The 12,950-nt window shown below is 41.1% G+C and overlaps 1 protein-coding gene across 1 annotated transcript; it reads left to right on the forward strand.

Annotated features, from left to right (window-relative positions):
- The first annotated feature begins 6,441 nt into the window (after positions 1 to 6,441).
- On the forward strand, positions 6,442 to 7,745 carry LOC124128504 (osteocalcin 2-like). Its single transcript, XM_048397241.1, has 2 exons — positions 6,442 to 7,126; positions 7,289 to 7,745. The coding sequence occupies exons 1-2, from the start codon at positions 6,592 to 6,594 to the stop codon at positions 7,528 to 7,530; spliced, it is 777 nt and encodes a 258-aa protein (XP_048253198.1). The 5' UTR covers positions 6,442 to 6,591; the 3' UTR covers positions 7,531 to 7,745.
- The last annotated feature ends 5,205 nt before the right edge of the window (positions 7,746 to 12,950 follow it).

Raw genomic sequence — 12,950 nt, forward strand, 5'->3', positions numbered from 1 at the left:
ACTTTGACCAACATATTATAAATACACTACTCAAAAAGTTAAGAATATATGGCATGACGTGAACTATAGTAATATGAAAGAACTGTGTAGTCTTAAGCTTTTTTTAGTAGTATATGATCAAGTCCCACATATCAGCAACATTTTTTGTGCATTAAAGCAAATTGTTATGCATATCATATATTTTTCTCATTATTGTTGCAATCATTTTCATTAATGGTGGTACTGATGCTGCTATGTTTAGTATTGTTGTTATCCCTCATTGAGCTGGTGTATAGTTCTACCTTACCCATGTATCACTCCAAGTCTCTCTCACACAGCTGTCTAATAACGTTCATGTTTTTTACACAGATATTTGTTATGCCATATCTTGCACCAAAACACACTGATAATGTCATTTAGAAAGTGGTCAAATGTAACAAATGTTATATTTGGGATGACACTTTCTTAGTAAACATTTCTAAATTTTTTAGATTTGACCACTTTCTAGATGGCATTGTGTGTTCATAGCATTCGGTCATGGGAGCCGTGGTAATTTACACTAGCAGAGGGGTACACAGAGTAGGTGATCTAGACTACCAGATGTCGGACTTTCATTTTTGTGGAAGCCTCGATGGCTGAGTGGGTTAGATTGCTGACTTTGTGTGCTGGCAATTAGGTGCCTCACTCTGGCAATGTGGGTTCGAATCCCGGATGGGACTCAACCGAAAAAAGTATGAGAATCTGTACTTTACTCAGAAAGTGTTATCCCATATACAACATTTGTTACATTTAACCATGTTCATTGTGTGTTCATAAGGAGCTGGTATGTAAAGTCAGCCTCAGCGTCAGTCAATACTGTATATTAGACTGCAACTCCATCTATGTGTTCTGAAGGAAAACGTTTTCGTATTCTTTGAAAATGTATCATGGGTCGGTGGCCCCTTCAGACTAATTAAAAAACAACATCAACTAACCTGCCACATCACATCAATTTCCTTATATAACACTGAGTAGTCCAGATACACACCAGCGAGTCTATACTGTTAGATAAACACGTTGTTTCAGCCTTCCTTGTCAACTACAACACATGCATCTATAGTTTAAAAACCACTGACTGACTCTAAGTTACATTTTCATCACACCGCTTCCTACTCATAAAAAATATCGTATGCAAAAGTAGCTTTGATCTTCGGTAATCTCATCAACAGGGTGTCGCAAAACTTTCAGACGCAGTTAGGTTAGTGTTAGACACTCGCAATAATTTCATAGCGCAAAACATTCCTGATTTACTTAACTGTTTTTCAGCATTTCAACTTTTGCTCGTTATATGTTATTGACAAAAAAATCCACAGTTACTTGGTGCTAGCATATACAACGAAAAAAAACAGAGAAAAGGTGATGAATGTTATCCTTTTCCTTGTCAGTATATGAGAGTGTTTTTAGCATGTTAAGTGTCTGAAATTGAATTTGCTGTTACACGTTTAGAACAGCAGTCACACTGGTTGTTTCCTGATGGTTGACTCTTGCAGGTCTGTCAGTCCAAGTTGTCAGGTGTTTCTCTTGTTGAACATGCGTCGACTACTATTGTGAACTTTCAATCAAACCAGCTTTTAATGGTTCTTAGTCATTGTTACACAGTATATGGACTTTTTTGTCATTTGTTGAAGTCCTTGTTGCATTTTGATCAGGCCAGACTGGGAGTTTTCATGTTAATGTATATCAGGGTTGCAAAAATAGCCCATCCTCACTGTCCAGGATGGGTTATTTCCACTAAGGACCGGTGAAATACATGGCTTTATTCCACCAAGGACTGGTGAAATACAAGGGTTAATTCCACCAAGTACCGGTGAAATACAAGGGTGAATTCCACCAAGGAACGGTGAAATACAAGGGTTAATTCCACAAATGACCGGTGATATCAGGGGTTAATTCCACAAAGGACAATGTAATACAAGGGTTAATGCCACCAAGGACCTGTGAAATACAAGTTTACCCGTCCCGTGGATGGTTATATTTTTTCTGCCAATTAGTAATTAATACAAATCTCCATATGAACAGGTAAAACGACTAGAGTCAGCAGCAAGGGTAGTGATATTGTGATAGTTTCTCTTTTGTGGAACTCTGGTATCAGTGGTCAGTAGTTGACAAATTGACTGTTATTTATTGTATTGATGGGCAATAAGTGTTGTTACATTGCTGGACTAGAAGTTATGTCATTTGTTGTTTTTTGTAGTAACAACCACTGCTATTTCAAGTTCGAAGTACTAGAAATGAAAAAAAGAGATGCATCATCACGTTTGGATTCCATAAAATGTGGGAATGGCAATTTTTGACAAGGACTGGTAAGACTTTCAAGTAGCCAGTCCTGTGGTTTCGGGTAAATATATTTCAAGCCTGCAACCCCGGGATTATCTTACCTTTTATGATTAGTCAAAAGAACAAATTTATTTTAGAAAAGATGACTTGGCAATTATAAATATGCTTGTTTCAAACTTCCTGATAGGTTCTTCCAATGTCATTTCAAAACACCTTTGAAGTATAGGATAAAACACGTCCAAGGATTGTTATATTTAAAACCTGCATCCCAAGGGATTTTCCGAGGATAAGGTTTTTAAATATAACAACCTCAGGGGGAAGTGTTTTATCTTACTTATAAACCGAATTTGAACCTTAAAACAACATTTATCAACATTTCGAACATACTTTCCATGAACCTTAGGAAACAGGCGTAAAATATCTGTCGCTGGTGTACGGATCTTGAAAAGGACATTCTAGAAAGCAGTGCGGCTTATCAACACCTCTGTAGCCTTGTGGTACACTCACTGGGCTACAGATATGAAGGTTGCGAGTTCAATCCTCGGGAATATAAAGAAAACATTTGTCATTTGATTTTACATTTCATTGCATTTTACAATCTGAATAGAAGTTATATTAATAAAATACCCAGGACATTATATAAAATCCCTGGGATATAGCAAATATGACTTGAATATCCTATAAAATCGCGACTGGAGTAACAATAAGATGACGTCACCGAAGGTTTATAAGGAAAATAAATCTTTTTTGATAATAGGGCATTTACAAGAATAAATATGCATACTGTTGGTGTTTTTGTGAAAACAAATTATTAGGTTATTTGAAATTTAACTTACTGTTGTTGTTGTTGCACTAAGCGCCTCACTCCAAATAGGTAATCTCAATAAGCGCATATCACTAAGCCCAAAAATGTACACGTAAATCTGTATTTGTAATCCACAAATCTTGTTTACAGGAAACCCTGCAGTCTAGAAGGCAGTGTATATAATTGCCTCGTAACTATATGAAAAAAGTTTCAGTTTCATTGACTAGGTGTGCTATCTACCACTTGATCGCTGACAACAAGTTTTACTTGTGTATGGTTTTAATAAGGACCCTACTTAGTGAATTTTCTATGCTCCCAGGGCGCTTATTACAGCATGTACAGTAGTTGAAAGAAATTTTCGCCTATGGTTTGTCATATATTAACTGTATTAACCTCAGATAGATGGGTCTGGCCCAATGACGATTTTTGCTGAGCAAACAAATTGCTGCATAGTTTGTTCTCCACAACAGACAAAACTGGTGTCTGCAAGAGGGTAGGTCATCAGAGATGGAGCGATGTGGACATTGTTACATTTGTCATGTATCGGAGACAAGGGTACCGGTTAGAGATTATCTCCTCGGTGAAACCAATCTCAATAAGATCAGAACTTTGTCCAGCTGTAGCAAGTTGATACTTTGTAGTTCTCCCAAATATTAGCCAAAAGAGCTGCTACTTAGAGATTTTAATATAAGTTTGTCTTGGATTTACCATTGCATGACATCTTCAGAAGACATTACACGTTAAAAAGGCATTCACTAACATTGGTTTACAAGTATCTCAGTTTAGATGTGTGTTCTGTGGACTAGTTTTAACTTGTTATTTTAGAGGCATTTTCTGAAAAAAGGCTAATGAGCAGTCAGGTGGGTGTTGCCTGCTCTGGCTCCCCCCTGTTTAGTCTGTGGGTGTTGGCTGCTCTGGCTTCCCCCTGTTTAGTCTGTGGGTGTTGGCTGACAAAAACTATACAGATGTGGGGTGGGGGAGGAAAGCTCTGCTTTTATCGGTCCAGTATACCATGCTGCTATGTGATAGATAGGATAGCAGAATAAGGAAGTACTGCATCGGAAAACAGTGTAATGGGATCTCAACTTTTGTCATTGTATCAGTTCATTAATATTTTTAATATAATGATAATAATAATTAATATATTAACTGGCATTAATTGAAGCCTCTATTTGAAATAGACTTTCTGAAATGGCAGGATGTTGATGAATGCTGTCTCTATGCCTTGCTTATTGTGTACCGGTATATTCTTTTGTTAATACCAACTTTATTAAAGTTATTAAATACTTATCACAATACTTATCATGTTTATTGTTGTCTTGAATTTCAGTTAAGTGTTATGTCATGATTACATCATTATGATTGTTGTGTGATTATATTGTTACATACTGTCACTGAAACTGGACATTTCCACAAACTACATTCAGTAAAATTCTAAATGACAGATTTGCAAACTTTGCTGAAACACTGAAAACGCATATTCAACTTCAACCTGAAAAACAAGAAAATGATTTTAGCAGTAACTATCTAATCCCATAACAAATGACATTTTTGTGTTTGCTCATCTCATTACTAAGTACACAAAACAACTCAATTTGGTTTTGTTGTCATTTTGTCAAATATTACAAAAAGATTAATGTGCATCTTCAGAGTGTTTTGGGTACCAGTCCGAATTAAAGCCTGTTTAATAGTGCTAGACCACTGACAAACCAAAGTTTTACATGACTACAAAACTCAGTCTACTGTATACAGACTCCAAGCCGAGCCGACCAGTCCTTGCACCAGGCAGGGTAACAAAAAGTACCATCTTATCACGTCTTTTGGTATGATGATTAAACCCTGACCTTCAGCTCTCCCGGCAGACACTCTATCCACTCGACTACAGAGCCCCTTCACTTGGTATCAAGTCCTAATTAAATTACAGAACATTACAAAATACATGTCCAATAAAAATACTCTGGTGTGGGAGAAATTCACTGGCAAGTTACTGACGTGAAAGAGGTGTGAAAAAAAATGGATGCAGGGTATATATACTAATTAAGAGAGTTAAGGCCAACCGTTTCTGTCACATTTAGTAACATGAAAGATTGAGGTGGTCCTTAACTTCTTTTGAGTAGTATTTCATAATGGTATTGAGATGACATAAACTGGATACTCAAGGATGTAAGAAGATATGAAGAAAAAGAACCTTCTTTATTGAGGGCTGCATCCAGAGAGTACCTGGACCAGTGACTGTCAACTCAATCAGGGTGTGGAGAAAATATTAAAATTGTGTTTCCTATGAAAATGACCAAGGTCCCGGAACTACAGGCCCTACTGTGCTCCTTAAGGCTTGAGGACCAGAAGGCCAAATTCCGCCCCCTTGCTTGGAATTTGAATATGGTAATTCTAGGTTTGCAGCGGCGGCGGCGGCGACGACGCATGCACGCACGCACGCACACACACACACACACACACTTTGAGCCCCTCTACTCTTTTTAATTTTATGACCTCACCAAGAAAACAATTTTTCTCTTGGCTGTAGCCACTGCGGCACGGGTGAGTGAGTTACGTGCACTTGACATCACCTATGTCCGATTTGAGCATGGTACGCACGGAGTGATTTATCTGGATTGTGCTCGGATTTCATAGCTGGCCAGTCAACTACCAGGCCAACCCGATCGTTCCTTCATTCCACCAATCTCGATCATTGTTGGAGTTGAAAATGAGGGTGAACTCCTCTATTGCAGGGTGCACGCTCATGAGTTTTCAAAACTAGGCGTGGCTCACAGAAACGGTTGTTCATTCCGGTATCCGGTACGTCCATGACCGAAGTAAGTCGCAACACCATATCTCAATGGTTACGCACAGTCATCCTACAGGATTACGAGATCGACAATCTTGATCCTCCGTTAGCGAGATGGCTCTACATATTAATTGTTCTATTAGAGCAAACATGGAAGGATGTTTTTGGAGGTCCGACACAGTTTTCGCAAGTCATTATATTCTCGATGTGGCTCTTGAAGACGAAGGCGTTCACAGATTTGGGACTCTGGTAGTAGCCCAGCAGGTAACCAACCCCCCACGCTAATAATGAACTTGTCCTGTCCAGAGCCATATTTCCTCCCCGTGCAGCACTGTCTAAGACATGGAAGAAAAGATTGTTTTCAAGCTCTTTTATCAGCTTTGGCTCAGTAACACAGACGTTTTGCTATCATCCATTATTACACGTGTGTACACGAATTTATCCTCAATTTTATTTCGTAAACTGAAATAAGGTCTAAATGTGATTATCCCTTGCTTCCGGTGGAAGCCACAAGCCTTTCAAAGTCACATGAGGAAAAACGAGATCTCATCTTTGATTCTCTGGCTTCCGAAGATGCAAGACGTTGAAATTTTCGTGCTCGTCTTGTGTTTTTCATCGTGAGCAATCTTCGATGGTGATTCTCCAGTCTTGCTCTTTTTGTACTTCTCTTCTTGGCATAACTCTTTTCTTCGGTTTTTAAACCGTCATGAGATCGGATCATTCATCGGGTTCCCATGGAGAGGATGCAATTCCTGTTAGTCAAAAGCATGGACGCCATGTGCCTGTCAGCCATGAGGCAACCACGGCCACTGGAACCAGCCATGAGGCAAACAATAACCAGAGCCATGAGGCAGTTGGTGACAATGGCAGACCTAATGATGTTGATTTGGAGAATCGAAGCAGGAAACGAAATAGGAAGGACTGGAAAGGCTTCACAATTCCAAAACGGGACCAAGCCAAATCTCGCCATCGTCATCGCAAAAGAAATGACAGTAGCACTAGTAGTTCTTCTTCCGATAGCTTGTCATCCAGCTCAAGTAGTGACAGTAGTTCGTCAGAATCGTCAGTTTCGGAAGATTGTGAAACCAACAATCGTACTATTAGTACTGACAATCACCTGTATAAGCGTTTTAAGCCCACAGATGATAGGGCTGAACAAGAACTGTCTAACGAACTGCTAGATTATGCACATGAGCATTTCAACCACTACATTAAAGATGAAGTTATCACCAAGAACATATAAGAGGGCTGTCCGACCCCAAAAGGATTTGTGCCACTGGAGCTTGATGAAGAATGGTCAGATATGTTGGAAGAAAAAAGATTTACTGCGGCTAAATCTGTTGAAGCAGGGTTGGGAAAAATCCAATCAAGACTACTCAATGTGATGGGACCACTCGGTCAAGTGTGGCAGACCGTGGATAAAATCAGAGATAAAGGTGGTGAAGAGATTGATGTGAACGACTTCTTTAAATTAGTTGAAAAGACTGTTTGTTTGTTGGGACAAGCCTACGTTGCCACTACCTTTTATAGAAGACTGAACATTCTAACAAAGCTAATGAAAAGTCAGAAAAAAGCCCAGAAGTTTCTCTCAAAGAATGAGAAAAAGTTTAGTGACAAGAAGGCCTTGTTTGGCAAAGGTTTTTAAAAGAAATTGTTAAAGCTGTCCAAGGACAGAGAGAAGAGATTAGACATTGAGAGACAGTTTTCAGACTACAAAAACAAGAGCCACTATGGCTTCAAGAGCTCTGCTAGAGGGTTTCACAGAGGAAACAGCCGGCCCTTTCACAGAGGGCCCTCATCAAGTTACCAGGGTTACAGAGGTGGCGACCGTTACAGTTCCAACTCATTCCAGAAGATGCGATTCACCAACTCGACTAGAAAGCGAGACGGTGGTGGCAGAGGCAGAGAGTTTTCCAGAGGAAGATATGTATGCTTCACAATATCAAAAGGGAAACACACTGCACAGTCAGTTACAGGACTTAGACTTTCAGGTCATTCAGGCAGATCCCAAACTAGGGGGGCGAATAAAACACCTCATAAAAAATTTGGAAAAGTTGACAAAGGATCATTTCATTCTAAATATTGTTCAAGGGTACAGAATAGAATCAATCAAATTCCTCAGCAAAAATCAGAACCAAACGAACTAAAGATGCAAAAATCAGAAATGGACATAATGTCTGCAGAGGTAACAAAAATGTTAGAGAAAGGGGCAGTGCAGTGCGTTTCTCCAGTAAGAAACCAGTTCGTGAGCACAGTGTTTGTAACACCAAAGAAAACAGGGGGTCACAGACCGGTATTCAATGCAAAGAAACTAAACTGTTGTGTTGCTTACCAACACTTCCAAATGGAAGGAATTGTGACATTGACAGAACTCTTAAACAAACAGGACTATATGATAAAAATAGATCTCAAAGATGCCTATCCCAGTGTGCAACGAGCACAAGAAATACTTAAGATTCCGCTGGCAAAACAAGCTTTACGAGTTTCAATGCTTACCCTTCGGAATTGCTTCAGCACCGAGGGTATTTATTCACAAAGCTTTGAAACTAGTGATATCGTTCTTATGCAGAATAGGAATCCGAGCCCAAATTTATCTAGACAACTTAATTTTGGCAAATCCCCAGAAAGACGCATTGATGATAGACAAGGATTCGACCCTAGAAATTCTAGAGAAACTAGGTTTTGTAGTGAATTGGAAGAAGTCAGTCCTAGAATCATGTCCGATAATAGAGTACTTGGGTTTCACTGTCAACTCGATAGACATGACGTTGTCACTTCCACAGGACAAAGTGACTGGCATTCCTCGACAGTGCGAAATAATGTTGACTTGTTCCCACACAACTGTACAACAGCTAGCGACATTGATAGGCAAACTTACTGCCTCAATGATGGCGGTGCTACCAGCACCGCTACACTATCGACGTTTACTAATGTTGAGAACGAAAGCTCTCCTACCCAAACAAAACTACGAGACGAAAGTGACATTGACAGTAGAATGCAAACAGGAACTGAGATGGTGAATACATCATCTCGCAGATTGGAACGGCAAATCTTTCCTCTCGACAGGGCCGGATGTAGTCATAACTACAGACGCCTCGAAATTGGGAGGGGAGCAGTGTATGGGAAAGTTCGGACAGGTGGAGTGTGGAGTCTCTCCGAGAGAAAACACCACATCAATGTTCTGGAGCTTATGGCTGCTTCGTTATCCATTCAGACATTTGCCAAGAGCAGAACAGATGTGCACATCCATCTAAGGATGGACAACCGATCAGCAGTGGCATACCTCAACAAGAAAGGGGGAACGAAGTCCATGGACTTGTTGACGGTAGCCCAAATGATCTGGGATTACCGCCTTGAGAAAAAGACCATAATATCGGCCGAATACCTTCCCGGGAAGGACAATGTGGAGGCAGATTGGGAATCGAGACACCACTCAGACTCCAGCAACTGGAAACTGAAAACAGTTTATTTCAATCAAATAAACAAAATTTGGGGACCAATAAATGTGGATCTGTTTGCCGACAGACTGAACAGACAGGTGGACAGGTATGTCAGCTGGCGGCCAGATCCGACAGCATGACAAACGGATGCCTTCTAATGGAATGGAAGGACATGAAACCATATGCATTTCCCCCATTCAGATTAATAGGCCGATGCTTAATGAAGGTAAAAAAGGAAAAATCAGAACTCATACTAATAGCTCCCACATGGCAAAGCCAACCATGGTTCCCTATTCTGATGAGCTTGTTAACAGAGGAGCCAATCCTCCTCCCTCCAGACCCACAGATGTTGTCGTCTCCAGCAGGGGAGACCCACCCCCTGATGGAACAAGGGTCTCTTACCCTTGCAGCCTGGAGAATCTCGGGAGTTGTAACCAGCCAGAAGGCATTTCTGAATCGGCTTCCGAGTTACTCTCCAAATCCAGGCGCCCAGGCACCAGGAACTCTTACAACAGCTCCTGGCAGAAATGGCGTAGTTGGTGCATGGGGTGGGAAATTGATCCATTTCAAGCCTCTGTGGCAAATGTGATTAAACTTTCTCACTCATCTGTATGAATCAGGCTATTCTTACAGCACAATCAATGCAATAAGATCTGCTATTTTTGCATCTTTAGTTCTCCTGGTTCTGATTTTTGCTGAGGAATTTGATTGAATTATATTCTTTACCCTTGAATAATGTTTAGAATGTAATGATCCTTTGTCAACTTTTCCCAATTTTTTATGAAGTGTTTTAATATCCTCCCTAGTTTGGGATCTGCCTGAATGACCTGAAAGTCTAGGTCCTGTAACTGACTGTGCAGTGTGTTTCCCTTTAGATATTGTAAAACATACATACCTTCTGCCTCTGCCACAACCGTCTCGCTTTCTAGTCGAGTTGGTGAATCGCATCTTCTGGAATAGTATTAAGATTGTTGTTATTGTTGTGTTTAATTTTTTAGATGGGAAAAAAGATGTCAGTACTCAAAGCAGGGCCTGGGGAGTGCAGTTGCGGCTCTTACGGGGCAGGGTCTGTCATATAGGTCGACATCAAAACTATCCAAAGTACCCACCATGACCACCAACGGGTGTGTGTGTGTGTGTGTGTGTGTGTGTGTGTGTGTGTGTGTGTGTGTGTGTGTGTGTGTGTGTGTGTGTGTGTGTGTGTGTGTGTCTGACGCACAATCCAACCAAAGTGCTGGCGGAGGCGGGGGTTAAATATTTAAATATATTAAATACTTTAACTGACCTGTTTAATTCTGCTGCCACGTTACCTGTTGTTGCCACATGTACTGTGCTGTGACTGTGAGGTGGTTAGATTGGTGCAGAGGAAATATCTGAGTTTTGAAATCAGCCAATGAGAAGCTAAGAATTAGGGTTTGATTCTCGTTCCAGAATGCTGTTGGTTGTTTGGTTGTTTAACGCCGCACTCAGCAATATTCCAGCTATATGACGGCGGTCTGTAAATAATCAAGTCTGGACCAGACAATCCAGTGATTGATATAAGAGCATCGATGTACGCAATTGGGATCGAATACATGCATCAACCAAGTCAGCGAGCCTGACCTCCTGACACCGATTGTCGCCTCTTACGACAAGCATAGTCACCTTTTTACGGCAAGCATGGGTTGCTAAATACCTATTGTACCCCGGATCTTCACTAACCATAGCTATTACTAAATAACCTTTCAGATGAATGGAATTCATTTGAAAATCCAAGACAAATATAACAGAATGTCAATATATAGAGGATATTTAATGTGTTTTCTCAAATAACACTTTTATCTCATCGAGTGAAGTGGGGAGAGTCTAATATTTTCACGAGTGAAAATATTAGACTCTCCCCACTTCGGAAATTAAAGCGGGCGCTTCTCGCCTCGGCGGTACGTCTCGCTGTCGCCAGTTGTGCCAAATGTCTGGCGAAGCATGTCCGGCGCAAGAGTGATATTAACATTGCCATAGATGTTATTTCCAGACATCAGACTCGTCAAAAAGTTCCTGTGGTCAGTTGAAGAGAAGCTATGCACCTGCGGTTGAGACAGTCGGCATCTGACGTAAATCCGAATTTTGATTCAACCAAATACAAATAGACCATGATTCCATGGTTACCCGGAAATCCCGAACACCTTCGTAAGTGTCAGTAGATTAAAGTCACGAGACACCATGGTTTCCCCTAACCTTCGTCACTTACCGTTACTCCTTCGATGATTTCCGGTCATTTCCGTGACGTTTCAGGAATGACTAGGTAAATTTGCACTCAATTTAGCAGTGTGGACGTAGCTCAGTCGGTTAGCTGTCGCGTCCGACGGATTCTCACAAGTGTAACTTGTCTTATACGTGACCTACGACAGAGATCGTCTTCACGAGAAGTTGTGGTACTGTATTCTCATATTGTATATACATATTTTCATATTGTATGACTTCAATGACACAACACTTCGCATGAGCTATTTTAGTCTGCATTCAGAGCAGAACCTTTCTACTAAGCCTGTCGGCTCAGGTACACGGTCACATTGACATTGTCACCACCACATTGCCAGGTGAGCCCCCGACAACGCATATAAAGTCAACATTAAACATTACGCGAATGTGAAATATTCTTATTCCCAGTTCAGTGGCTGCAAGATCATCAGCAAAGTAAAGCCATCGGCGACAGTTATTTATAAGAACCTGTCCTTGTTTAAGACATGTTAAGGAACAAAAGGACCGAGGATAGTTTAAAAGGTGAAAACCTTCTTTTCAAAGAGTAATAAGTAATCAGACACCGTCATACAGGTGGAAGACCACGAGCTTCACGTGGACCTGATCGTAATCTCTCTGATGTCCCCGACACAGGCGAGTGAGTTTACTTTACGTGGAACGTTTCCAGGAAAAGGCTCGTTTCTCGGAACTTCTTGTGTATGGTTCATTGTGGCATTTTCTTATTTCCAGAATACAAAGGCTTCAAGACCAGCAGTAAATTGACACATCATCTCCGAAAGTTAGCCATAGGAATTGGGAACTTGTTTTCGACACTTCTGTCACCAAAATGTCTGAGTCACGTTTAAAAGAGGCGAAAACCTTCTTCACAGAGGGGAATAAGAAATCAGACGCTGTCATACAGGTGGAAGACCACGAGCTTCACGTTGACCTGATTGTAATCTCTCTGATATCCCCGACACTGGCGAGTGAGTTCCAGCCACGCCCGGACCCCCAGTCTCCTCCTAGCGAAACCAACAAAGCCGTGGCCAAGTTGGACGGACGTGTTGACCACATTGTGGACATGCTGGCCTCCATCTACCCCAACTTTAGGAGCGTCAACGTTGTTGATAAAGACAATGTCGAGTATCTACTCCCACTGGCTGCGAAGTACAAGCTGCTGTTTCTGGTGGAAACATGTAAAACATTGATAATCGAGCGGTACCTCGCATGAATGCTCCCAACATAGGCCAGATACGAATAACAAATGAAGGATACAAGGACGAGAGGGGTTGGGGGGTTGGGGGGGGGGGGGGGGGGGGTGTCTCACCCAAACTGCTGTTGCCAATCATTTTAATGTTCACCGTAGCGTCATCTCAAGAGCGATAACTCGATACCATCAAACTGGACT

This window comes from Haliotis rufescens, unplaced genomic scaffold, assembly GCF_023055435.1.
Source record: "Haliotis rufescens isolate VD_foot unplaced genomic scaffold, xgHalRufe1.0.p SCAF_17, whole genome shotgun sequence".
Taxonomy (NCBI): Eukaryota; Metazoa; Mollusca; class Gastropoda; order Lepetellida; family Haliotidae; genus Haliotis; species Haliotis rufescens.